Source organism: Populus euphratica, unplaced genomic scaffold, assembly GCF_000495115.2.
Source record: "Populus euphratica unplaced genomic scaffold, PopEup_1.0 scaffold91.1, whole genome shotgun sequence".
NCBI classification, from domain to species: domain Eukaryota; kingdom Viridiplantae; phylum Streptophyta; class Magnoliopsida; order Malpighiales; family Salicaceae; genus Populus; species Populus euphratica.
In genome coordinates this window covers 705,757-733,370 of record NW_011499917.1, presented here as the reverse complement: position 1 = coordinate 733,370, position 27,614 = coordinate 705,757, and the positions used below count along the sequence as shown (strand labels likewise).

The 27,614-nt window shown below is 35.2% G+C and overlaps 2 protein-coding genes across 7 annotated transcripts; one reads left to right on the top strand and one right to left on the bottom strand.

Moving 5' to 3' along the window:
- The first annotated feature begins 5,305 nt into the window (after positions 1-5,305).
- On the top strand, positions 5,306-8,067 carry LOC105134736 (polyol transporter 5). Of its 6 annotated transcripts, none has more exons than XM_011039265.1 (4): positions 5,306-5,597; positions 5,815-6,161; positions 6,509-7,624; positions 7,672-8,067. In XM_011039265.1, the coding sequence occupies exons 1-3, from the start codon at positions 5,438-5,440 to the stop codon at positions 7,595-7,597; spliced, it is 1,596 nt and encodes a 531-aa protein (XP_011037567.1). In that variant the 5' UTR covers positions 5,306-5,437; the 3' UTR covers positions 7,598-7,624; positions 7,672-8,067. The 6 variants fall into 6 exon arrangements, with proteins under 6 accessions (XP_011037567.1, XP_011037566.1, XP_011037565.1 ...); XM_011039264.1 differs by having other exon boundaries at positions 7,669-8,067; XM_011039263.1 differs by having other exon boundaries at positions 6,509-7,630.
- A 2,151-nt stretch (positions 8,068-10,218) lies between these two features.
- LOC105134735 (Phosphatidylinositol 3- and 4-kinase family protein) lies at positions 10,219-27,191 on the bottom strand. Its single transcript, XM_011039258.1, has 26 exons — positions 25,905-27,191; positions 25,016-25,357; positions 24,772-24,933; positions 24,252-24,419; positions 23,930-24,088; positions 23,703-23,830; positions 23,279-23,585; positions 21,930-22,098; positions 21,485-21,702; positions 20,889-21,047; positions 20,593-20,775; positions 19,400-19,924; positions 18,936-19,295; positions 18,468-18,682; positions 17,745-17,916; positions 17,203-17,339; positions 16,902-17,052; positions 14,491-14,757; positions 13,925-14,002; positions 13,764-13,808; positions 12,944-13,116; positions 12,443-12,638; positions 11,937-12,077; positions 11,363-11,571; positions 10,827-10,988; positions 10,219-10,725 (listed from the first exon to the last, which is right to left on the bottom strand). The coding sequence occupies exons 1-26, from the start codon at positions 26,889-26,891 to the stop codon at positions 10,467-10,469; spliced, it is 6,072 nt and encodes a 2,023-aa protein (XP_011037560.1). The 5' UTR covers positions 26,892-27,191; the 3' UTR covers positions 10,219-10,466.
- Positions 27,192-27,614: the final 423 nt, after the last annotated feature.

Genomic DNA, 27,614 nt, shown 5'->3' with positions numbered 1-27,614 from the left:
AGCAGAGTAATTCCAAGAAATGAAACAATATTACCTTAAAATTACTTACTGTCAAAGAAGCTTGGATTGATGCTGATGCTGTGGATTTTGTGGATGGGGTGGAAATGCAATTGCAACTATTTGAAAAGTGAGGTTAATATGAGATAATTTGTGTTTGGTATTGTAGTAATTTTTATGATTGTGGTTTAAAAAAAATTGTTGTATAAAATGTATTTTTAGTTGAGATTGATATGATATTTATATATGTTTGGTTAAGGCTGTGAATAAAATTGAAATTGAATAAAAAATAATTTAATGTATTTGGTTAATAATGCTTTTTAAATTGAGGTTATAAAATAAGCAATATATATATATATATATATATATATATATATATTAATATTGATGGTTTTAAAATTAAATATTGTAAATTAATTATTATTATTATATCATGAAATAAATAATACTTTATATAAATATTTTGTATGATTCCATTAAACCATCTATAATTCCATTATATACAAAATTCATCTAATAATAACTATAATTTTCATAATTTGTTGAGCGTGTAATAAAATTAGATAAAATATTATCAGGTATAAATATTATTCATATCACAGTATCACAGTACAAGTGAATTTAATTCACTCTAGATTAGTTTAAAAAAATATTAAAAAAATAAATAAACAAAAAAAATTATTCACATGAATAGTGCAAGTTAATTGCAATTCACTTGTGAATAATGCAAGTGAATTACATTGTTTACTAAAACATTGTTCAAAGAAAAATAGCTTGGAGCTGCTTTGGCAAAACCGTGTTTCAAATGTGAATTATAGCAGACTCCATTAAAAATAAATTGTGTTTTTATATTAATAAATATTTGTTTTGTTGTGAATGTTTCAAACACAAAAATAAGCACACAAACAAACAGACTATTAAGATAAGTTTAAAATTGTGTTCTAAACAGTGTTTTATAAAAAAAATAGCATAGGATTAATTTTTTTATATATATTTTCAGATTGTTTATGTTAAAAATAATTTATAAAAATAATAATATTATTATTATTTTAATACATTTCAAAACATAAAAATATAATTGCTAATAAAAAAAATAATATTTGTGTTTATTAGAAAAGAATAAGGGGAAAAATAAAGTTAGTTTTTAATGAACTCGACTGAGTCCAGATTTACCAAAACTTTGAATCTAACTGTGACTCTCATGCTGCCAAAATCGGCAGTGCAATATTCGAATTATGGTAATTAATCAAGGGGGGGAAATGCATGAAAATCAATGAGTTGCCTGAATGCTTGGATCTTTAGTTGAACTATCACTAATTACCATGACTTCTGTCAGATTTAATATTATTTTTTTTGTGGTAGTTGCTCGCTGTTGTCACAGATTGGTAGTGGTTCAGAGAAATCAGCAGAGGGGTAGTAGTGTTCTGTTCTATCACGAGGCCAGTGGGAAAATTCGAAGTGACGTATCTCGAACTGTTTCCATAGGCAGACGGGGACCCATCTCCAGAACCGAAGGTCTCTCTGTTCAATTATTTGTCCAGGTTCACTTTCAGTACAACAGTGACATCTGCTAGTGTCGATTCGAAATAGAATTGCAGAGTTGCCATGGCATTAAGTAAGATGTTGAAAGTTTAAACACAGAGTTAACAAAATAAAAGGTGCATGCATCCGTCGAATGCGAAACAGGAACAGAGTGCAGGATATATATATATCACTTGAAATTGTTATTGAAAGATTATTAGGTTTTTCTTCTCAAAATTACCCGTTCTTGTCTTATCTCTACTCTTCAGCTCATGCCAGGCTGAAAAGGGTTTTTTTTAATTATTATTATTATTAATTGAAAAGGGATCGTTCCAGAAAGCATGGGATCATGAGCTAATCTGGAGAGAAAACTCTTCACAATTTCTTTTCGTGGGAGCAACTGTGTTTGAGGTATTGGTTTTTCCGAATAATATCAGATGAAGGGATCTCCTCGAATCTCCTTTATGACCATTGAGCTAATCTGGAGAGAAAACAGGTCACTGACCCAATTTTACTACCATCCTTAAGCTCGACCCGAGATATTTAGCCTCAAATTTTATTTTTATTTTTTTTCTGGGTGAAATGACTAGAACATTTTAAATCAATGGTGTGATAAATTCTTTCAACATCTTTGCTATATTCTTTGTCAGGATAGTGTTTTATTATTAAAATCCCATCTTATCTCTGCTTTTCCGTACGTATTAATATAATCGGACACAGGATTCTACGAGCAAAATGCTAAATTGGAAATGAATACATATATCCTCATTAAAAAAAAAAAACAAAAAATAAAAAGAGTACCTAATTTCCTCTGGAAGATTGGTAGTTGTTGGGAAAACTCGGAACAATCAGACATCATGGTGCTGATCACCTCTTGCTTTAAGCAAAATATAAAGAACGAAGATTGGAAGCGAAAAGAAATGTGCATCTCGTCGGAAAATGGAAAATCTAGGCACGAATTAGTTTAACGGCGAATACCTTTCTAGAGTAGGCATGAATGCCAGAACTTGTTAACATTAATTTCTTGCCGAATTGGTCCTAAAGTTTTGTTTATAGACCGAGTCGTTATCTGAGGACACCGAGTCGAGATGGATGATGTGAAGACGGCAGACTTGGGCAGGCACTTTTCCCGTCAACGGTTACTATCATGTTACTATAATTGTAATTATAAACATTAAAAAAAAAAAACTAGAAGGGGAGAGGATTCTGCTCGCAATTGAATTTCATCGTGTACATGAGGTTTATTTTGAAATTGTATTTTACATTTTTTTTAATTTATTTTTTATTAAATTATCTATATTTAATGACTGTATTGTGATTTTAACAAATTAGCTTAATCTATTCAATTCTTTTTATTTTTTCTTGATTTATTTTTTTATATAGTTTAGTTCTTCAACATTGAATTGATTTGAAATAAAATTTTGTGATTTATTTCGGTTTATTTTTATGATATTATCTTTGTTTCATGGCGATTTAATTCAGGTTCACTCGAGTTGTTTTTTTCATTAATTTCTTTTTCAATCTTATCTTTCAATATTAAATTGATTGAGAATTAAAATTCATAATTTATTTTAATTTGATTTCTATTAGTTTATTTTAATCTCATTATTCAGGTTGTAAGTTTAACATATTAATCATGAATAACTCAAGTTATTTTTTTTCTCTTTTTAATTAATTTTGTTTTTAATTTTATTTTTTAACACTGAACTTGATTGGAAAGTAAGTTTTATAATTTGTATGATTTCATGATCCGGCATATAAATCGACAAGTTAACTTGTATTAACTAAAATCGATTCAATATATTATTATCTCTATATTTATAAAAAAATTTATCTAAAATATTTATTTTGAATTAAACTATATTTTTATTAATTTTTTAAATTATATTTAAACTTGCTAAAAAAAACCAGGTCACGGTGGATGATTCCCCCACACAACTTATTTTTTTTACTAGGAAAATTATTAACAATATCTAAGATAATGCTACCAGGTCAAAGTGGATCCTTCCCCACACAATCTTACACGGGTTAAAAAAAAAAAAAAGTGTACAAGCTGTCCTTTTTCTTTCATTGTATGATAATGCTACCGTTTTGCTATATAAAATAAATCCCGCTCTGTAGTGTATGGTTGATTTCGACATGTCTATCTTGAGTGGCAGTGGATTTGCTTAACAGCATGCAAGCTCTGAAGGGATTACAACTTGTAACTCAAAAAATTATTAAGTGTAGAGCGAGCACCTTTCAACTTTTTGCCCTCTTAGTTTTCCTTTTCTTTTTCTTTTGAAGAGCATGCCTATTTATATAACCTAACTAATTCATCAAGTTGATCATGCCATGATTATGATTTCAATGACTAGAACATTGATCGACTCAATTAAAATCTGATTGATTCCATTGAAATTTGATTGACCTGATAAGAACATGTAAAAAACTGGTTGGATAAACAATTTAACTTAAAAAATAGAAAGTAAAAACCAAATTGCTTAAAAATAGAATTTTAACATTCTATTTTTTTATTAACTAAAAATGCCTATTAGACCACCCACTTCAAGGTACAACCCTAATCAGACGGCGCTTATTTACGCAGTAAGGTAGCTTTTTAAACAAATTATATAAATAATTTTTTTTGGTAACATTAAAACACAAATTATTGTATATGTGGATCCGTTAAAACCACAGTTTCATGAGAAGTAGTTATTAGAGCGTGTTTGAGTGAGAGGTGTGGTTAGTGTTTTTTTAAAAGCTACTATACATTTTACTAAAAGTATATATTTTTTATTTTAATTTTTATCAAATAAATTTCATACGTGACAAAATTATAGATAAGTTAATAAAATAATAAGTATTTTGTGAATTAATTCACTTGGATACTGTTCACTTTAAGAAGTAAAGAGTGCCAGATAAGTTAATTCATTTATGCACTGTTTATGTGAATATTGGCTAGAAAGATTTATCTGGTCATTATTCACGTGAATAGTATCTCAAATATTCATTGGATCATATCTGACCTGGTAAAATATTTTTTTTAAATTATTTTTTATTTAAAAAATTAATATTTAATATTATTTAATAATACTACATAAATTAAAAAAATATCGCATAATAACATAGCATTTGCGGAATTTGATTGCAATTTCAATTTTGTTTCTAATGATATTTTATCTGATTTTATTGCATGCTCAAAATATCATAAAAACTATAGTCCTTATCAGATGAATTTCATACGTGACAAAATTATAGATAAGTTAATAAAATAATAAAAATATTTAATACAAAGTATTATTTATTTAATAATGTAATAATAGTAGTTAAACCTATAATATTTAAATTAAAAATCATCAATATTAATATATATCTTTTTTAGTTATTTTATAACCTTAATTTAAAAGATATTTTTACCTAAATATATTAAATTATCTTTTATTCAACATCAATTTTAACCAAATATATATAAAATGATGATATAAAACCTTGATAAAAATGCACTTTTAAGTACTAATCAACATGATGACATAGCATTTGCGGAATTTGATTGCAATTTCAATTTTGTTTCTTATAAAAACTGCCACAGTACTAAAAAGACTCTAATATTTAGCTATTAGACCACCCACTTCAAGGTACAACCCAAATTAGTGTTTAGCTATGAGACGAACCTAGCTATGATACCAACCCATCAAGGTACAATCAGGATTAGTGTTGTTTGCTTGGAACCAGCTAGACTGGTCACCAGGTTACCAATATGATGATGTCAACCTGCTGGTCTTTATTTAAGCAACTCCAGCCTCCCACTTATGGCTGCATCCCCCACTTCAAGTTCGCATGGCTGCATGAGTTTATCCAAAATAAGGCTACAACACTAGCACTGCTTAGCTTAAACCAACTCTTTGTCTCTCCCTCTCTTTGTTTAGGCGTATAGATCATGTCTGCAGGTCTAAACTCAGAAAGGGATGTCAATCCTAGCCAACCCACAACAGAGAAAACACTAGCAGATTTTGATCCTGTAAAGAAACCAAAAAGAAACAAATATGCTTTTGCTTGCGCAATCCTAGCTTCCGTGGCTTCAATCTTACTTGGTTATGGTGAGGAGTCAATTTTCTCTCAAACAATTATTTTCATCACTTGGAATACTGCTAGTGAAACTAGCTCTGTTAACACTCAACGAAGAGTGATACTTGCAGCAAAAAAGATTTTCTTTTTTTTTCCAAGAAAATACTTCTTTACATTGAACTTTGATCTTGCCTTCATGTTTTGCATTATCCTAACAACTTGTTTCACAACATGTATATTTGGTGATAGATATCGGAGTAATGAGTGGAGCCAAGGACTACATCCAAACTGACCTTAAACTCAGTGACGTGCAAGTAGGATTACTTGTGGGAACTCTCAATTGGTACTCTCTTGTTGGCTCAGCCGCTGCTGGCGTGACCTCGGACTGGATTGGTCGTCGATACACTATTGTGGTGGCAGGAGCCGTTTTCTTTACTGGAGCTCTGCTCATGGGATTTTCCACAAATTATGCATTTCTCATGGTTGCTCGCTTTGTAGCTGGTATTGGTGTCGGTTTTGCCCTCATGATTGCCCCTGTTTACACCACTGAAGTTTCGCCAGCTTCTTCTCGTGGATTTCTCACCTCATTCCCAGAAGTAAGTATTCATATACGTTTTTCCAAAAGAAATTGTTGTTTTTTAAGGCCATTGCTTTGCAATTTCTTTACTAGACAAGAGAGAGACTAAAGAAGAAGTGCAAATAGAATGCTATTTTTACTAATTTAATTTCCAGTTTCTTAAGAGTATTGAATTCGTAGTTATGTACCAAAAATGGATGTAAGACTCGCTAATACCCCTAAAATGTTTAGTTTGAAATACTAATTAAATCTTAATACACGCACAAGAATCCCACTTCTAGCAATTTTAATGTCAAAAGACCTTTCAAGAATATATGGGGAATAATTGATATTAACATGACTTCTGTGACTCTGTTTCTGGTGTAGGTATTCATCAATGCTGGGATCTTACTAGGATATGTATCCAATTATGCTTTCTCTAAGCTCCCAACTAACCTAGGTTGGCGAATCATGCTTGGAGTTGGAGCAATTCCTTCAGTTTTCTTAGCTTTGGTTGTTTTTGGCATGCCCGAGTCTCCACGTTGGCTAGTCATGCAAGGTCGACTCGGTGATGCTAGGAAAGTTCTTGGCAAAACCTCCGACAGTAAAGAAGAATCTCAACAGAGATTGTCAGAGATAAAAGAAGCCGCCGGAATCCCTCAAGATTGCAACGATGACGTTGTCCGTGTGCAGAAAAAGAGTCACGGCGAAGGTGTTTGGAAAGAATTATTCATTTATCCCACACGTCCTGTTCGTCACATCCTGCTTTGTGGGATCGGTATTCATTTCTTCCAACAAGCTTCAGGAATAGACGCGGTCGTTTTGTACAGTACCAACATCTTCGAAAAGGCCGGAATCACATCATCCAATGATAAATTACTGGCAACTGTAGCGGTTGGATTCACCAAGACCGTTTTTATCTTAGTGGCCACTTTCTTACTAGATAGGATCGGGCGACGGCCGCTGCTCCTAAGTAGTGTTGGTGGTATGATACTATCCCTAGCAACCCTCGGATTCGGGCTGACAATAATTGATCATTCACATGAGAAACTACCATGGGCAGTTGCATTATCAATCGCTATGGTGTTAGCTTTTGTTGCATTCTTCTCCATAGGAATGGGACCAATAGCTTGGGTTTATAGTTCAGAGATTTTCCCGTTGAGATTACGCGCTCAGGGGACAGGTATGGGAGTGGCCGTGAATAGAGTGACGAGTGGGGTAATATCTACAACTTTTATTATGCTATACAAGGCTATATCTATCGGTGGGTCCTTTTTCCTGTTCGCAGGAATTGCAACAGTGGCTTGGGTATTCTTTTTTGCATGTTTTCCTGAGACACGAGGAAGAACCTTAGAGGACATGGAAGTGCTTTTTGGTAATTTTATCAGCTGGAGGTCTGCTTTAAAGGATGAGCAGAAGGAGGGGGAAGCTCACGGTGGAAATGATGGTCAAATCCAGATGGGAACTAAAGCTTAAGAATAGTGTGATAAATGTATCTCTTCTTCCTCTTCTTCTTCTTCTTCTTTAATAAATGTATCTCTTCTTCCTCCTCTTCTTCTTCTTTTCTCAAGATGTTAGATTAGTTTTTCTTTCCTTTTTTTGGTTGGGAAGGATGGGAGACTGGAGCTAATAATGCTTGAGATGGTGTGAAGATGAGAAGCTTGTGGACGTTCATCGAAAAGAAGAAGAACAAAAATCAGATATCTAATGAATCAAAAAGATAATATAGTGAACAACCCTTCTTTTTATCTTAAATACTTCTCGCAATTAGCTAATTATGGGAACAGTAATGTGTTCGGAAAACAGAATTCACCGGCTTGTGTCTAAAAAGATGGACGGTACCTGTCAATTATTGGAGATTGAGATGAACATGTAAAAAATGAGCTTCTTGTAGTGGCCTTGGATTGGTTGATACCTGCCATATAATTGGGTTCCCTTTTATTCAATGGTACGCGTTGTCTTCTTCTGTTTTACTTGTCTACACATTTCCCCTTCCTACATGACAAAGAAAACTGGATATGTGAGTGGTCGGTTCACGTATTTGAATAAGTGGTTCCTTTTCTTGGATAGATTGCATGAACTTGAATTACTTGCAACCATGGCTACAGGGATCTTTCCTTTTCTTTATTATCCTTTTTTCCTGCTGTTTTGATTTTATTGATTATATAATCTTTTTTTATTTAGGTTGAAATGCACCGAAAACAACGACTTAGAAAAGGTGGTCCAGTTATAATTGATAATATCCTAAAATCTAAAATGTATAAATAACATGTTATTTAGTATTTCAGATGGTGATTAATTAATACATTCAAGTATTTGGATATATTCTTCTTAATTTAAGAAACTCTAGACTTATGAATAGTCTCAATCAGGGGAATGTGATTCTCCCATAATAAAATCAATATATTTATAATAAATATATTAAATAACTTAAATCAATAAATAATTTAAAAGAGCATTGTAAAGATATTTGTTATTAAGTTTTAAATTGATTAATACTTTGAAATCTATATATCTTTATTTAAGAGATAAAAAGTTATACTATTTTACTTGGATGGCTCATGAGGTATTTATACCCCTGAACCTTGTTGTTTTCAAAGAAAAAAAAACTAAAAAATTATTTGTTTTCAACGATATTTATGGAAAATAAATATATCTTACATATCATTATTGAGATAATAAGTATGATAAGTCTCTTAAAAGACCTTATATACACCTATAAGTTAACCATTATAGTTTATTATGTCTTTAATATCTTTATTATAGAAAGTCATCCACGATTAAGCATATAACCTTAGAATTTAGTAATGTTCAAATTCTTTATATTTAACATGTTCATCTGATACATATTATCTTAAGCTTAGTTGACAACCAAACACTACTTTGAATTTGACATATTTATCGGATTCATTTTATTTAAAATGATTTTTATTTATAAAAATATTAACTAAAAAGTTAACTTATGCGATGATGATTATGTAACCTAATTTTTCTGGTTATAAAATTAGGATAATTTCAATTTTTTCATTTATAACAATTCTAAATTAGGACGTAACACACCTAACATAGAAAAATAATCAATTTTTCAAGAATAGGCTTTTCATTGAAATCACTTGGAAAAAAATCACTTTCCAAAAAATAGGATTTGGAACTGCATAATATAATTCTTAATGTAATTCTGTTTAGCAAATTATATTTCTATTATATGGACTACAAGAATTTTTTAAATGTATGCGAGTGTTGACAATTTCTATTACATGGACTACGGAGAATTTTTTGAATGTATGAAAGTGTGGTAGTTCCTGTTTTTGGATGCATTTTACTTGTACAAGCATCAAATTAATATATTTTTTTAGTATTTTTAATATATTTTTAAATAAAAAAACTTTTAAAAAATACAACACACTATAATACAAAAATCAGAAAGACTTGCTAACGCAATTATCAAAACGAAATGAGATAAAATAAAATAAACGATTAAGGTGGTGGTATGAGCTAGATGCACATGGGCTTTATTGGGCTGCATGTCATGGATCACCGTGGATCTTCCGTAACAAATAGGGTAAACCAAGCAGCTGCTTATTCTTGGAATGAGAGAGATCGAGGTGAGTTTATCCATCCCCTCCTACATAATGTAGAAAGGATAGCCCCATATAACAATTCCTTCATGTGTCCAGCCGCATTATATAGCATGCCAATTAAACAGTCAACAACACAAAGCTGGCAAGGATAAGAAAAATATTGAAGATTGCTTGAAAGGAAAGGAATCTCAAAGTCCCAGGATGTTTCAAGAGAGAAAGGTGCGGGGTTTCGTGGCTTGTTTCTTGTGCGTAACGAATAGGGTAAACCATGCAGCTGCTTATACTTGGGCATGAGAGAGATAGAGGTGAGTTTATCTATCCCGTCCTACATAGTGTAGAAAGGATAGCCCGTATAACAATTCCTTCATGTGTCCAGCCGCATTATATAGCATGCCAATTAAACAGTCAACAACACAAAGCTGGCAAGGATAAGAAAAATATTGAAGATTACTTGAAAGGAAAGGAATCTCAAAGTTTCAAGAGAGAGAGGTGCGGGGTTTCGTGGCTTGTTTCTTGTACTGGCAACGAGAGAACCATGAATTTCATTATGCATAGGATCCACTAACAGTATTCTTACAAACCGCACCAGTAATCCACCACCAGGTTACAAGGACTCAATTTTTAGAATTTTGCCGTTTTCCCAATATTTACCTCATCTCTCTGAAGTGCAAACCCCTTGAAAAAATCACAGCTGTTAACCTACACAACAATTACAAAACTACAAGTAATCATCTACATTCACAATTGACTCTTTACGTTTCTATTTACTTCTCAATGCCCTGTTGAATATATTGTATCAAGTCATAGCCAGCAGTGGTCCACTTATTGTAGGCATCTGTGCACACACGGATCATGAAATTGGCAGCTTCACGCTCGCTCATCTCAGGGTGAAATCTCCTGCGAAGATTTCCGATTGGGTCACCCCTACTGAAGCAAGGTAATCCACTGTCAAGCATCAACATCACAGTGTTGATTATCCCATCCATGTAGCGGCGGGCCGCCAGGTACCCCTTCACACACAAGCTGTTGACAAATGGTGGGAAACCAAACACTCAACCTCTCAGAATCCTTGTCCATGAAAGCAGATACAAGAGAGAATATCCAAAAACAAGCACCAGTCTTACCTTACAAATTGCAACCAAGTTTCACTCTTCATAACACCAGAGGGATCTAGTAATTGAGTCATCTCATGGCTCAGCTTGAAGTGCGCACTCTCAAAGCGCATGTTTCCACCAGGTGATGTTTCCAAGATAAAACCAAAATCAATGTGGACAAGCCTCCCCACGCTGCATTGGCATGACGATGTGGACAAGCCTCCCCACACTGCATTGGCATGAATGGCAGTGTTAAGGTGTCAATCTTCTCTCAAAATCCTAAACCTAATATTAAATTCTAGGTTTTCAAGAACTGGTTGTATTAGCTAAGCTACAAGGTAAAATAAGCGATCAGTCGAGATAGTAAATGAATAGACGAGATAAAATAAAATTAATGACTTCGTTGAAGTGTGTTTGGAATTATGATTATTTTTTTCACTTCCCCCCCTTTCCTTTCCATGTTGACTAGGATTGCATGTTTATGCATGAATGAACTAACATGACTCCCCACCCATTACAGTCAACAATTACTTTCCATAAAAATAGAAGAATAAAAAGAAGTGTACTTGTCAAAAAGAAGATTCCCATTGTGTCTATCCTTCGGCTGAAGTAGAAGACTGGCAACTGCATAACCAGCACTGCTAATAATAAAATTCTTGCGTGCAGCTTCAAAACTAGGAGAACCGACAGGCCCATAATCCTGTTGAAAGATCTCATACAAACCGCCATCTGTTGTTTCACCCATCTGACTTCTGCTTCGTGTATTAGGCACAACCTGTGTGATTAAACATGGTTAGTAACATATAAGCAATACACATAAAACATTACAGAAGATTCTTTTAAAACAGCATATATAATTAGGATGGTAGGTTGAGCCTTGCCACATCAAAAGGGAATGGAAGGACTAATATTTTGGGAAGTCTGATGTTTAGAGATTGGCTATTAGTCTTGAATTACAAAATTACCATTTCTGGAATGGCATTCCTAACTCTATATGAACATAACTTGTTGGGACTGCATTCCACTCTAAATGGCAAACTGTGCTCTTGCTCTCATTCTGCATATCATATTGAGCTGTATTCCAGGAAACATTGCACCAGACAAGCACAGCTAAAATAAAGGCTACAGACAAACACTCACCTCAATTATACCTCTCTCTGAGCCAGTTGGGAGGACACCATAAGGAAACAAGTAGAGATTAACTCCAACTGCTTCAAATATATCTCTAAGGAGTGCTATCACTTGAAGGGCAAGAACATCCTGTCGACAATCATCTCCTACCTTGAAAAATGGAAAATGTCAATTAAGCCATCTATTATCACACCGCTTAAATGAGAACCAAAACATAACACTGAAAAAATTTAGTTCACAAAGGAAGACACATTTTACTATCATCCATGCCATTTATTCCATTCAAATCCAAAAGAATTTTTGCAAGCCTCATTAAATTATGTGATCAGGAACATAACATGGCCTGAAAATGGGAAACCCCTTTAGATAAATAATACAAGTGCATATGGCTCATCATGTATATGAATTTGTTAATATCAGTGTCATTGGTGGTACATTCTATAGGGGATTTTATAACTAGAGTTTTTTTGGGTCCAATAAGAATTTTAGTTACAGTGATCTATTCACAATCATACCTTGAAAATGCAAGCTTGGGGTTTTACATCATTCCAGTCCCCACACCTATCAACCACATTAAATGTCACCATAATGGGAACTTTAGCTGCAGATTGTAAAGGTATTCCACTATCCACCCGGATACCCCTCACAAGCTTGTTAGGAGCAGTTGGTAGGTAAAGGTCTTCCCCCTTCAATTCAATTTTCTCCAACTCCCTATTGTTGCAAGCCAAAGGGCAACATCAACAGCAAGATACAAGCCATAAACAGATTGAGCTTAGGCATTAAGGTAGCTTTGGATTATTGTCACGAGACAAAAAAGACAGATACAATGGGGACAAAAACTTGTTTGGATAAAGACACAAAGATAGAGACATAAAATAAATTGGTCTCTGGAACAATTTTGGAGTGATTTTTTTGTACTTTCAACAAAGGGAGGCATATCCCCTATGTCCCCACTATCTTCATCTCTAACATCTCGAGACAGCATCCAAATGCTACCTAAGAGATTAGGGGCATACCTTTGAATACCAGCCCGGCGTTCTTCTTTAGGAAGTGGATAAAGAACACCAGATATAGATGTCACTTTATCAAAGAAATCAAATTCCCTTCGAAACAAGTCCAGGGCTTTGGGAGTGAAACCATCAATAATATGCTGACGAACAACTGGCAACAGTGCTTGAAAGGAAACATTCTGAAATAAAAGCTTGTATAAATCTAGTAGTTAAGCATGATGCACATGTAGCATCTCAGGAACAGCCCATATATCCTAGATATGAAAACACGCCCATGTAGCATCTCAGGAGCAGCCCATATATCCTAGATATGAAAACACCCTAGATTGTACATACATCAACAAAAGGTAACACTTATCTCAAGTAATCCAATGTGACATGGAGTTGTTTACAGAGCAGGTTGTGATTGCAAAACTTAATATTCACCAACCACCTGTAGTGTACTGTGTTTTAGCATATGTATATATATTTTCCTAATGCCAAAAACCTCTTGACACACTGCACCATTAAGACCACGCTCCTCATAAACCAAATATGACAAATATACACATACAGTCAAAGAGCAGTGTAAGGTCGTATCTGTCAAGCCTTTCCTCTGATCCCTTTCATATATTGTAGCACTCTTGTATTCTACTGGATCAAATGAACAAAATGCGAACTAATAAACTTATATCCCACTTGGGACACATGCCTAAACCTTCCATATAAAGTATCCATGCATAAAGGCGCCATTACTATTCACACTTTCTGTGGTGTCAAGAGTAAATGCTTAGATTATGTCAAAAGGGGAGAGTTCTGGTTGACTAGAAGTAAAACCTATATATACCTTTCCAGAAGAAGCTTCCTTTGATTCTGATGTAAACGTTTCACCCTGCCATGCATAAGAAACTCACGACTTATAGAAACCCAGAGAAGAGAATATAAGACTATTATATGTTAGTAACTAGCAGACATTTTAGCCACACAAATCTATGAATTTTTCCACACCTGTAAATTCCATATCAGAATATGGGCAAATACATCACTTCTCTGAGCTGCTCTGAGTAAATATCCTTCTACTAACCTCTGCAAAAATAATATAAGCACAGATCCAGTGAATATGAAGATACTTGCATATTTGTAGTGGCAGTATTAAAATCTCATTCTCAAGAAAGGACTAGTATGTAATCCCTGTCTCAATTCTGGAGCTTTATAAGGTTAAATAGACAAACTATACCCTACTTATCCAACACCCCATCAACCTGATTATCCACAATTCCACTAGTATAGATGAGAGATTACAATGAGTACGAGGCTAAAGGTCGGTGTGGTTAAAAGAAGTTTACAAAAGAAGTTTTTCCCCTTTTTTTAAAAAAAAAATAAAAATCTCCCTTGGTTTGCTTATCTCATGCAACATAAATCGATAAGAACTATAAAGGTTCGAATTAAATTGATATGCCCATCCTCCACTTGACCAGGACCCCTCTTTTACTATCAGGTAAGGGCTTACCCAACCAAGCCTGAACTGGAAAATTAAAATAAACCCAAATGGCAAGATTCATCAGATAACCCACCCCGTCATCATGTCGCAAGGACTGCACTAGCTGAGGCATAAAGAAGGTCACTTGTTCTGGAGGATAAGACTCCAAAACTCTAAGAACATATGCCATCACACGTGGATGCCCCTTGTATGCAGGAGTCAGGAACTCAAGTGCTTGTGTGATTGAACAAGCAGCCCAGTGAGGCAGTTGTTGCAAAAGCACTGAATCTTCATCAACAGCATTCGGGGTGACAAAATATGGCAATGCTTCAGGTATGCAGTGGAGGTCCAAAATATGTGACTGCAATGGAAACAACAGAAAAATTGAAGACGGTTGGCATCACCAGAGGGCAACATAAATCATTCCCATTCCAACTTTCCACAAAACTAAAGAAGAATATCCTTGCTTATAGATGATATTTACAAACAAAATTATTAGAGTAATTTAGAGTTAGGCAAGGAAAATCGCCAAATTTTTTTTAATCAAAAAAAGATATAAGAACACATTTCTTCATCACTCTTTATCAAATCAATGGTTTTGAATTAGCCAGGGGCAGAGTTTTAACTTCAAATTAAAACAACAAATAAGGCCATTTCAGTGGTGTCAGGAGGTGCTGAGGTGCTTGCCTAGGCACTCCAGCAAGGCCACAACACCTTTATTAGCCTTGAGCGATGAATTTCAATGAAGCATTGCCTAAGCGAGCACCTCGTGAGTGGGTGTTAGGCGTTAAAGAGAGCGCCTGATTGAAATACTTCATTTTCTGTTGGATTTTTCTTTTTTTCTTTTTTATTTTTAACTGATTTATGTTTTGACCTATGTGTCCATTTCTTAATTTACCACAAGAAACAACATAGGGGTATTTTTATAAAAAAAACAAAGATGAGGGTAAAAAAAGAATAAAAAATCATTAATGTGAGAGATAAGGACACTTGAAGAGAAACGCCAACCACACTTTATGTTGAACAGAGTCAAAGAACAACAAAACAAGTACAGAACAAGAAAGCATGGATGAAGATGTTTTTAAAGATTAATGAATAATGATGATGATATTTAAGTTTGCTTTTTAATCTATTTGACTACTTCAAATTATCTTATTTTGTTTTAAGGGTGAAAAATATAACTTTATATGACTATGTTATGCTATTTTATATTTCCTTTTGATTTTCTAATGATCTAATCTTAATTGGGAAGATATATATTTTAGATTTATATAATATAACATTATACATATTATAATTTTTAATCTATAGCATATCGCCTTATTTCATTCAGGCAAGCGCCTAGGAGTGCACCTAGTGCCTCGGGCATTTTATAGGCCTAACACCTTTTAGCTCCCTTCGCCTTTGACAACACTAGGCCATTTCAACCCAACTTAGTTGATACATCCAATCCAGAGAGGCGAAACACTTCTACACCAAGGTATCAAAAAGGATGCATGACAATGAAATGCTACAAAAAAATGAATGCGATGATATCAACCTTACACTAAAGCACCTAATAAAGAAGATATGCAAACTAATTCTACTATAAATTGCTGAACTTGCCCCTGGTCATCAGTTTGTTAAATTTGTATGGTTATTAAATGATAAAAGGTTCAACTCATCACTGATAATTAAAGGATACTTTAAGCAAAAAAAAAAAAACATCATTGTTTGAGTCATGTTTTAGGATCTAGACTTCAAATTTATATATATCAAAGGAAATCATGATGTTTTTATGGGCAAAAATCCTAAAGAAAATCAAATACCCATGGACAGTACAAGAATAGAAGAGATTTAGGTGGGAAAAAATGAATCAGGTTCTAACCAAAAATGAACAAGAAGAAAATAAAAGAATAAGAAAGAACAAACAAATTCTGGGCAAACAAGACAAAAACAAGATGCTATAAAAAAACAGAAGATCTAAAAAACATCAATGACACTTCAAAATGAAAGAAATTCAACAAAAACTAGAACATTGGGAAAAATGTAAAAATAAAAACAAGATACCATAAAAATACCAAAGATCACTTTAGCAAAAATGTATATAAAGCAAGTGCAGCAGAACAGAAATCCCCTTCTGCAAGCACAGCTTAAAAAATTTAAATATTCTTGTTTCCGGTATCTATGTAATATTTCCACTTCATAGTCTAAGAAAATGATAGCAGATCATTTAGTGGCACAGAATTAAACATGAAGTCTCTCACGTTCCACTTAGTGGCACAGAATTAAACGTGAAATCTCTTACCTTCCACTTTCCAATGGTTCAAATTGATTTTTAACTAATTCCCAAAAAGCTTTTATACTTCCACACTCCACAACATCCATTCAAAAGATGATTTTCCTAAATGATATACTCTTCTAACCAACAATTAAATTACACATGTTAATTCTTATTCAGGTGTTTCATATTATCAGTTCCTTGCAATTTTACACTCCTGCTAGTAACAATATGACAATACATACCTGAACTAGTTGAGTTACTTCAGCTTTCAGATTAGTATTTGTTGGGAACCTCGAGACCAAGCATAAGGCAATCCTTGGATCCACAGAGAAGGCAGTCCTAGCATATTCAACCCATTTCTCTGAGCTGATTTTTGGACAAGATGTATTTTCCCTTAAAATGGAAACAGAAAGGGAGTCAAGATCTTAAGAAACTAATGGCATGCGTTAAATGAAAAAAAAATCCATGAAAGTCAGTATAAGAACATCTTCAAAAACTAGGCAACAGAATATGAATTTACAGCATAGAATTGTGAAGGTTTACTTAGAGTTAGTAGGTTGTGCCCAAACTTCAAGCCTATCAGCTTCATTCTGGCATAGCATTAAAAGAAGCTGCCTCCGTTTTTCTCTTCCTGCAGCATAGTTCTCCATCTGGCCCCATACAGGGTGATACTGATCATTCTGTAATCACTTCTTTTTATTAATCCACTAATACAATACAAAGGCAAGCTCTGAGATTCAAACAACTATTGAAGCTGCCCCCCACACACAAAAAAAAGGTCACATATTGCATCTCCACCCTTCTGTATTAGGAAATCCACAAAAGGTTATCCAAAATGGTTTTACATATAGGATTACATGAGTTTACTAGATTATTTGAAAAATGGAATAATTTTTTTTGTTTTTGAACTGGCTAGAACTTCCACTTCAGTAGATGAATGTGAAAAAAGCACATACATTTAGGACACTTGGATGGTGATAAAAAAATTGGATGAGGATCTATACAAGTATTAAAATGTGAAAGAAGTATGTCTTAGATCTATGCATGGCGATTGATTCCACATGCAGCAAATGCAATAATCTTACCATATCAACCAAATAAGTCCCATTCTCGTGCCCCCGACCTCTTGCATCATATTGACCATCATTAGAAATATAGTGAACAAATACGGAGAGAGATCGGGCCTCACTAATGGAAAAATTTACATTGTTTACATCAAACCATTCAGGCTCAAAAGCAAACCAACCCAAACAGGCCCTGAAACATGCACCAAACATGATTTTCAATCCTCAAATGACGCAACACATAGAGCATTTAATCATCTTCAATAAAGAACTTAGAAACCAAACCAACAGTGCTCTCAAGCCAACCTAGTTAACTCAGGCATTGGAGGTGTCTAGCAGAACCACAAAAATATTGGTTAAGCAACAATGCAACTGATAAGGCCGCTAACAAAGTAACTGAGAATACCACCCTCGTCAACATTTCCTTTTGCAGGAAAATAAGCAGCACATTGACCTACTTCAATAGTTTTCCAAACCCCCTACCCCGACCAACACACAGGCACGCAAAAAAATAAAACCAATCATAGAGACCCCAATCCTCAGTCACCAAAAGATTCCATTTTCAGATTATTTCATTCTTTTCAGTAACTTTTTCTTTTTTTCCTTTTTTAATTTTTTTATTAGCAGATTATTTCAAATATATGATACAACTTTCTTCTTTCAGTTACTATGGGGCTGAGTAAACAGTCATTGAAGCATAAAGAGAATGTGCAGCAAATTTGAAGTGCAGTCAATGGAAGTGACCTATAAATACGATCTTCCAGCAGTTGAAGCCCTGTTTTGAAATTCTGCAAATTGCCTTGGGAATGACATGAACAGAACTTGAGACCAAGAAGCATGATGGTGAAAAAAGTGCCAGTAGCTGCGGGATGGCATGAAAAGTTCCAGGGAGATTTGGTTGTCCCCTGCAGCAACCGGCCAAGAAGCAAGAGTTGCTCAACACTATTGTGTCGAACTACCTGTACAACACCAAACCACGCAATATTTTAATGGAATAAGAAAACTATTTGCTTATTGCTTATTGCTGCAAAACAAATACGGTCAATATCTAAATTTAATGTTAGTATCTAACTGTAACGTGCAAACTCCGGCATGTGAATACTGAATACCACTAAAAATCACATTATCCCACCTAGAATGCATTCCAATAAATACAAAAGAATGAAAACTGATAATAGAATATGTAACAGCCAATTATAAATAATTCCTAACCTCAAAACGGTCAATGAGGAATCCAACCCATATTCTATGCGCCATTATTTGTTCGACAGGATCAATTTCAGGCTGCGATTCAGGTTCCCCGGGGGCTAGCTGAGGTCTCAGTTTTGCAGCGGGTCCAGAATACTTCACTTCGTGAGCAAAAACTCCTCGTTTCGTATCAATTGTCCATAACCAGGCATCAACTAGCTCTGCAAGCACAAGAGAACCGAGTTGCGGAGCTGCAGAAACCAACCAAGTCCAAATGAAAACACCAGTTTCCATCGAATCAGGTGTACAAATATATGCTGGACACCAGCAAAGAAGACGTAGAAGTTGAGCAAAGCCTTCTACGTTTGATTTTGACTCAGAAGCCTAGCACCAAAGAATAAATCAAACAGATGAAAAAGAATGGGACCCAAAAGTAGTTGAGCTTAACAGCAAGGAAATCAATGACAAGATGGGGAGCATCATTTTACCAGATTTGAGAGAAGAAATGCAGTGGCCTGAGAACATGTATCACGAAACTGTGACTTGTCCACTTCCCCACCTTTTTCTGCAAGACTGACAAATTGCTGAAGAAGATGCACAAACTTATTAAGTAGCATCTCATTAAATGCATCATCCTCGGCTGGTGGTTGTTGAGAAAATGCTCCAGATATCAACCTTTGAAGACCACCACCAAAACCTGTTGGTGTGCCACCAGATTGAAATCCACCAATGCTATTATACAACCTTCTCATGCCTGCAATTTCTCCTGTATGGTTGCACTTAACTGTTGCGCTGACAATACCAGTACTGAGCACCTCTAAGTTGAAAGCTTCAGTCGATTTGAAGTTCGCTCCTGAAGCAGCTGCTGCAGCAGCCATGACTGCAGGAATGTTAGCTGTTCGTATGCCAGTCCAATCATTTTTACCATTCCCAATCTGTATCTCAGTTAAAAGAGAAATAACATCAGTTGTATGTTGCGTTCTCTGCCACGTATTTGCCTTGCAAAGCTTTTCCTACAGTGTTTGGAACCACAAACAAAGGAACAAAAACCCATCAGAAAACGAAATAAACACAAGTAATTTTAATGAAAAGTGGAAACCATATAAAATAAACAAGATCATCCTGGTCAAACATCAAGAAGCTTAATTTCAATAAAAATATTCAAAAGGATTTACAATGAAATGCAGGACTAAACAAAATTCCAGTAAGTCAAAGAAAGATGTACTTGTAATTCATAGGCAGCTTATATAAAAAAACAGTTGGTCACCAAAATAGGGAGGGCACCATCCAAACTGAGTGCATCTTAAAAAGAAAATGCGACTACATATGAAATTCACACTTTACCCCAAGCAAATCTTTGATAATTATTGAGATACCAAATGTTTATCATCAAAATATATAACCTTCGAGAAAACAGATAAATAATTGCTCATTGACAACTGTCAATACTATAGAAGGGAAACTTCTGTTTCGCGCAACCGCATAACCATTTGACTAGTATAAGACCTTGTTTAAACGAAGCATGACACGAGCATACAAGAGAGCATGCATGATTCTGACTAAATTGCTAGAAATATCAGAAAAAAATGCTGCAGCACAACAGCTATGTCACAGACATTCACATAGCAAATAAAGAAATCAAAATCAACTTCATCTGATTGTGGAATATTGTAAAACCAACCTGAAGCAGACCTTGGCTAGTGCATGGAGCATATGAAAGTGATATGCTGATCCATTCCCTCACAATCCTTTGGTACAAAGAACGAACAGACGCTATCAAAGCAGGATCATTAATAACTGTAGAAGGTGAGTCGTTGTGAACTGAAAATAGCAGGGAGTCTAAACAAGATGAATTCCACAAGACCTGCATATACGTCGTTCCGTTTCTACCATATAAGATGAGGGAAGTTGTGGATCACAGGAAAAAAGCAAAAAAAAAGACAATCTAATGCAAAACAGCATTACTGAACAACATACCTGAGGAAACTTATCTCTAAGCTGAGTCAGCAAGCTTACAGAAATATCTCGAATGTGTTCCTCCCTCTGAGACATGCTTTTTATAAGAAAACAGGCATGGGAGAAAAGAGTTGATTCTCTAACATTGGCATCATTGCCTGTTTCAGTTATTCTATCTTCCTGAAAACATATCAAAGCATTAATGATGTTCAAAATGTGATAAGAGGGGAAGAAAGCAGTAAGCAAAAATCATATTACAAGGTAAAGGTACCATTTCTATATCTACTACAAAGAACAGTCCCAGTAAAACAAGAAATCAAAAGTCACTTAGTGTCACACTTGAAAATCATCCACGGCTATAGTAGTAAATTTGTTTCATTTTAAACAAAATTATGAGAACAAAAATGATATCACTAGTTGTCTCACTGAAGTGAAGTCCTGGGAAGAAGAATTGGCACTTTACAGAGAAGATACAGGGATGCATTATTACAAAATTTACACCTTCCATGCAAGAAATAAGCACTATAGGGAAGAATCAACTTTCCCTGCATGAGTTGAAATACAAATGGAAGGGCATTGCCAGAGAAAGGCTTTAAATGAAATGAATTGAAAAATACCAGCCAGAATACTGCTGCTTCAAACGCCCTATGAACAATAGCTGTCAAACATTGGAACACAGCTGGTATGAGATTTGGAGTTTTTAGATACTCAAAGACACAGCTGAAGGAACTTCTAGAAGCACTCAAACTAGCAACACCATTAAGGATGCCACCATTGCTGCTGAAGCGTATTATCTCCAAAAATGCTACAGCAAGAAGATAGGTTGCCTTCACACCTGTAAAACCAATTTGCAAACAACACACATGATTGGGTCACCAAAATTAAAGCTGACTTGAAAATTTATATTTCTTGAACATTAACAAGGAAGATTCCACCAAATAAGGTCCTTAAACAACCAAATTTTCAAGATGACTAAAGAAAGATGCATAAAGATGAAAACAATTAAAAACCACCAGAATCACAAATTTAAAGTGCAACACCATAGTAAGAAATCTACAGAACCTGAAATTGTGCTCATAGCTGCAATATCAACTCTGCCACCTAAAGCAGCTGAAAGAGCAGATCTTTGGGTTGAAGCTGCTTTCTCATTGCCACTGCCCCGACGACTTCCAGGATTGTGAAGGGCATTGAGTTCCAATTCATCTTCGAGCCATTTTACTGAGCTAACAACCTGGAGAGATATACAATTATGTCAAGCTCAAGTAAGTGTAAAATCCATAGAAATGCTCTCTAAATAGTTGGAGTGATATAATTAAGAAAGAATGTAAAACAGGCCAATTCAAAAGGCAGAACTTCTTAAGTAATCCAAAATCAATTAAGATATTAAGGAAGGCAATACTTTAGAGTGCAAAAGCATATATAGCAAAAAGATTCTAGTTTGATAGTGAGAAGGAAACCGCTTCAAGTTATCAGTTTTATATTTAATCCATAAATGACCAGTACATAGTAATTGACACACTAAAAACCTTACCATCAAAATGATGATCTTAACCCAATTTCTTATGAGTCTCAGATTACTACAATCTACATGACAAACAAAAAATTGATCTTCTTGTACAATTGATATTAAACACTGGTCATTTTGCAGGAAAAAAGTCCTATTATTAAAGCTGGCATGGGGATAAAGAAGAAACATATGCATGAAAGAAAGAGAAATACTGACAGACTAACAACCTCCCTAATTTGAACAAATAGCAAACCCATTCATCAGGGGCTCTCCTGATACCTCCCCCCCCCCCCCCAAAAAAACGCCAAAAAAAAAAAAAAGAAAAAAGAAAAGAAAAGAAAAAGAAAAAACAGAAACACAAATATATGAATAAATGGAAAACCAATATAAGCAGAACTTAAACATATTGCAATCATTAAAATTCTTTTCAGAAGACATTAGAGTTGTGTATCTACCAATATCAGACAATGTTGTTCCAATTCAGATACATGTCACTATAATTTACAATTTATTCAGAAAACAATCAATTCATTTGCAGACTGAGGTCACTGTAAGTGGCCCCATTATAAAATTGCAAAAATAATGTACTTTTTTTTTCTTATTTAATTGTTCTACCAGGGGTGATGTAGGGCCATGTTCTAGCAACGTTACTTTACATGCAATCTTGTGTTAACTTTTCATAGGTTCAGTTAAAGTCGTGTCAGGGGCAAAAATTGAAAAATAAAACTGACTAGTAGAGCGTGTAACATATGCATTTCAGAACAGCAATTTGTTGCAGCAACTTATAAAATTAAACAAACTAAGAACAAACAAGTTGATGGCATTTGGCACTATTTCAAAGCAAACAGGAAAAATATGATTAGTAGATAAGAAATCATTTAGTAACCTCTTGCAATCAACTTACTAGGGGAGGAGTCCCTTGAGCAATTCGCTGAACAGCAGATGACCACTGTGCATTCCACATGTATGGTCCACCCACTGCTTGAAAAGCAATTGTGCCCATGCTTCCCACACTGTTCAGTGTAGTTGAAACTGACTTTGTTGGTTGTTGAATTTTCTGAATTGGAGGTGCTAGACCAAAAAGAGCAACATAGAACCACAGGTTGCGGAACAATTTCAAGAGTGATGGTTCCACATCCACAGCGGGATCAAAATCAGAGCATATTTCAGCAACAGCAAGAAGCAGAGGTCCTAGAAAATCTGCTCCACTCCTTCAACAATTGGAGTACCAGGCAGAACAACACCAAAAACACAATTCAATGAGGGCAAATAATTTGTGTGGTAGGCAAATAAAACAAGAGATTCCACATAAAGGAAAAGATATCTACCTTCCACTTTTAGATTCAGCAGCCAGGCCTACATCTGAACACAGAGATAGCAATCGATGACGATAGTCTGAACGCAATTTCTTATTTCCAAGCCTGCTAGCAATCAGAAGAAATCCTGCAGGAAGAGTCTAGAATGTGATGGAACAAGTGAGCCACCATATGATAGGATAAACCATCAACCATCTTAAAGACATTAGACATGACTGATCATTATAAACAATGCATACCTCAACACGTTCTGTGGTGGCTTCTGCTGCCAATATTTTGCTTTCAGCAGACCCTACACTTGATAGTTTACTTAAGTAACTTCTTGTCATAAGAACAACTGTCTCACGATATGACTTCTCAAAACCTAAACTTGCAATTCGAGAAACAGCATCAAGAAGCTGCAAGAAGTTAAGGAGAGAGAAGTTTGATAACATGCCTCCAAATTAAGATGCAAAACAGTAAATTACCAATTGAAATGGCCACCAATAAAAATGAACAAATAGATACAAGCAAATCAAATCTATATCAGATAATAAATTGCTCCGAAGACAGATTCCATACTCGAAGTCGCAATAAACCAGGAGTTGAAGCTTCGCCCTCTTCCAAGCTTTCAATAAAAAGTGGCAAAATCATGTCTACCACTTCAGACTTGTTAACGGAAACAGTCAAATCAGCAAGCAAGCGAATAACATTAAGCTGTACAGCAGGTACTCCCTGCTTCTTCTCAACCTGAAAATCAGCACAACTAGTAAACCGAGAATGAATTTGAAAAAGGGATCGCTAAAAAATTGGAAACTATGAACTAGGGCGTGAAGGTTTCCATGATTAAAAGGTTATAATCCAAGCAAGCAAACAACTTCTGTTGCTGTCATTATAATCTCACCCCCAAAAAAAAGGATGAGAACATTTTGAAATGTTCTCATTCATAGTGTATATAAGAATAATTAAGAAAAAGAAATAAGATGTGCCCTCCCAAATTAACTTGGACAAGCAGACAGGCACACCAAGAGAGAAAGTGTCCATGATCTGTATATCAAAGTTATGGGTGCAATGGAGCCTGTTGATTGTAATATTAACCAACCTGTTCATCATAGTCATTTCGTTCACGTATGCTGGAGGCCAAACCGGAGATGAAAGTGTCTACAGGAGCCCGATCCTTTGTCCAGCCAGATTCAATTATCTGACAACTTGTCTTCATGACATTCTCAAACATTACTCCCTGACTGCCACCCCAGGTATCAGCCTGTTACAATTGGAATGAACAACATTACAGACCATGTTGCATGCTTGTACAAGCAAAATTGGAAACTATCCATAACACATACCTGTGCACAAGCAGCCAGCACAAGCGGCTTAAGGCGAATAAGCAGGACTCGCATTGGCTGACCTCCCCTGGTCACCGCAATTTGTGCAATCCCACCAAGCAATGAGCTGAACAGCTCTTCACAAACTCTCAGCTTCCGCCACACTGAGAACAAACAGGCTTCTGCAGCATCCATCAACAATGCCAGAGTCTCAAGCACCAACCTCTTGGATGTCTTGCCATCCACGTCAAGAGATGCAAGACTCTGAACTTTCATCCTGGCTGCAGCTTGATAGACAGAAAGTTTTGCACTGACTCTTGCTTTTAAAAGTTGTCCCTGTTCATTCCAGTCCCGTTTCCGTATCTGCCAACATAACCAATTTTCCCTTATCAACCCTTAAATTCAACAATTTTGTTATTTATTTCCCTGCTACAGTAAAAGGTCACATGCACACTCATTTATCTCACACACACACACATGTGCTTACACGTATGCATACACGCAAGTAAAACTAGCCGGACATTTATATCCCCAATTACATGCATATATGTATAGAGAGAGCCCATAACCGATTTCCTATTTCAAGTTTTTACTGTGACAAGCTCCCAATCCATGGTTTCTCCTTAGAGACACCTCTTATGTTAAAATTTAACAGTGAATGCAAAATCAGTTCATCATATAAGCATGCTTAGCTTCAAACGCAGTCAATAAATACCCAAAAATATCAATGATTAAATTTTTCCAGTTGAATGCACTAAAAGCACCTTCATACAATTGTACCCTTGCCACTACTAAGTTTCCCTTGCCTTTCCTCAATATGTTCCATTTATCTTTCCTGAAACAAATTAAAGAACCATTCCCACACACACAAAAACAACAATAATATGATAATGATAGCGGCAGTATTTACCTTCAAAAATGCAGAGAGAGATTGAAGCTGCTTCTTAGCAATTAACCTAACTTGATCCAAAAGCTTGTTGTCTATCCTAGCACAATCCAAAACAAGTCCAATCAACTTGTATGCGATCTCCTGCTTCTCCAATCCCTCCACACTCTCTTCCTCGAATGAAGCCACTTGTTGCCTACTCAATACCCCGCCTCCATCAAGTCCCACCCCCATTGTCTCCGATCCACTCTTCCACGTGACTCCACTCCCATTCCCCACAACTGTCGTCGATGCACTCGACGAAGATACTGACATTTGACTCAAATCATTCACCATACTCGAAATCTCATTATGGGCACTGTAACTACTATTATGACTATTCACATTATTGCTCAATGGCGAACTCTGTGACGAAGATGTTTCAGAATTCATCACAATTCGCTCACTAGGTGACGACGGCACCTGTACGGGGAGGTTAAACTGATCTAAAAGACACGTAATCAACTTCTCTCCGTCCTCCGGCAAAATTGGAACAAAATTCTTCGTTAAGGCAATCAAGAAAACCCTAGATATCGCCGAACTCTCCCAATTCTCACCGGCATTGTTCCCGATCGCAGCCACGACAACTTCTCCAACAAGTCCGGCAACATCGACAGCGAAATCCGGATCCAATTCCGCCGACTTTGAGATGTACGCCAGGAAATCGGTAAAAAAGGACGCGATCAAGTCGTTGGGGAATGATTGTGGCCAGAAGGAAGGGTGAAACGAGGTCGGAATTGAGCGAAAGAAGGTGAGGATTAGTGATTTTGGACGGTTATCGGTGTGGTCGACGGTTTTGGAGAGGAATCGAGAAATCGCAAGGATTGCATTGATCTGTGAGTGAGAAACCCTAGGCGATCCGGCTAAGAGAGCCTCCGGTTGAGGGCAGCGATTGCATAGCCAAGTCAATTTGTTAGCGAATTGTGCAGGGTTCTGTGAAATTAGGTCGCATAGCTCGATCAACGACTCCATTGTGAGAGAAACGGAGAATTAAATTGATTGATTTTTGTATGATTTACAGAAACATACTTGATGTGATTATGCCAGATAGAGGGAATGCGCATGCTTTTAAGGCATGATCTTGTCTTTAGGGTTTATAGGGAGGACGGAGGCGGAGTGATAGGTGAAAGAGAAGGGAGGTGATGGAGAGGTAAAGCTGCTGTTGGTTTTGTTTCTCTTATTGTTGTTTCTGCCATTGTTTTCTCTTTGATCTTCGCTCCCTCGCTCCCTCAGAGTGTGGATGTCCGTTTTTTTTTTGATAAACTTGCATTCATATCCTTTAAGTATCCCAAAGGTTTATATTTAGTCTCGATCTACAAGATATTTCCTCGTTTATTAAATATATAAAAAAAAAAAATTAATTATTAATTTTATGCCTATATATTTTTGAAATTATTAATAGTAAAGTTTCAATATCTAAAATATTAAAAAATAAATTTAAAAGTAAATAAAATAAAAATAAAAATAAATTTATTATTAAAATTACATCCTTTAATATTTTATAAAATATAATTCATCTATAATTAAATCTAAATTCATATTATAATAACCCCTCAACTAAGATAAAATAATAATTTTATGTCAACTAAAAAACAAAATAATTAAATTTTTTTTTCTCCCAATTCATTTTTCTTTCACTTGATTATTTCTTAAATTAGTATTTTATAAGTTGCACTTTGTAAGTTTATATAATAA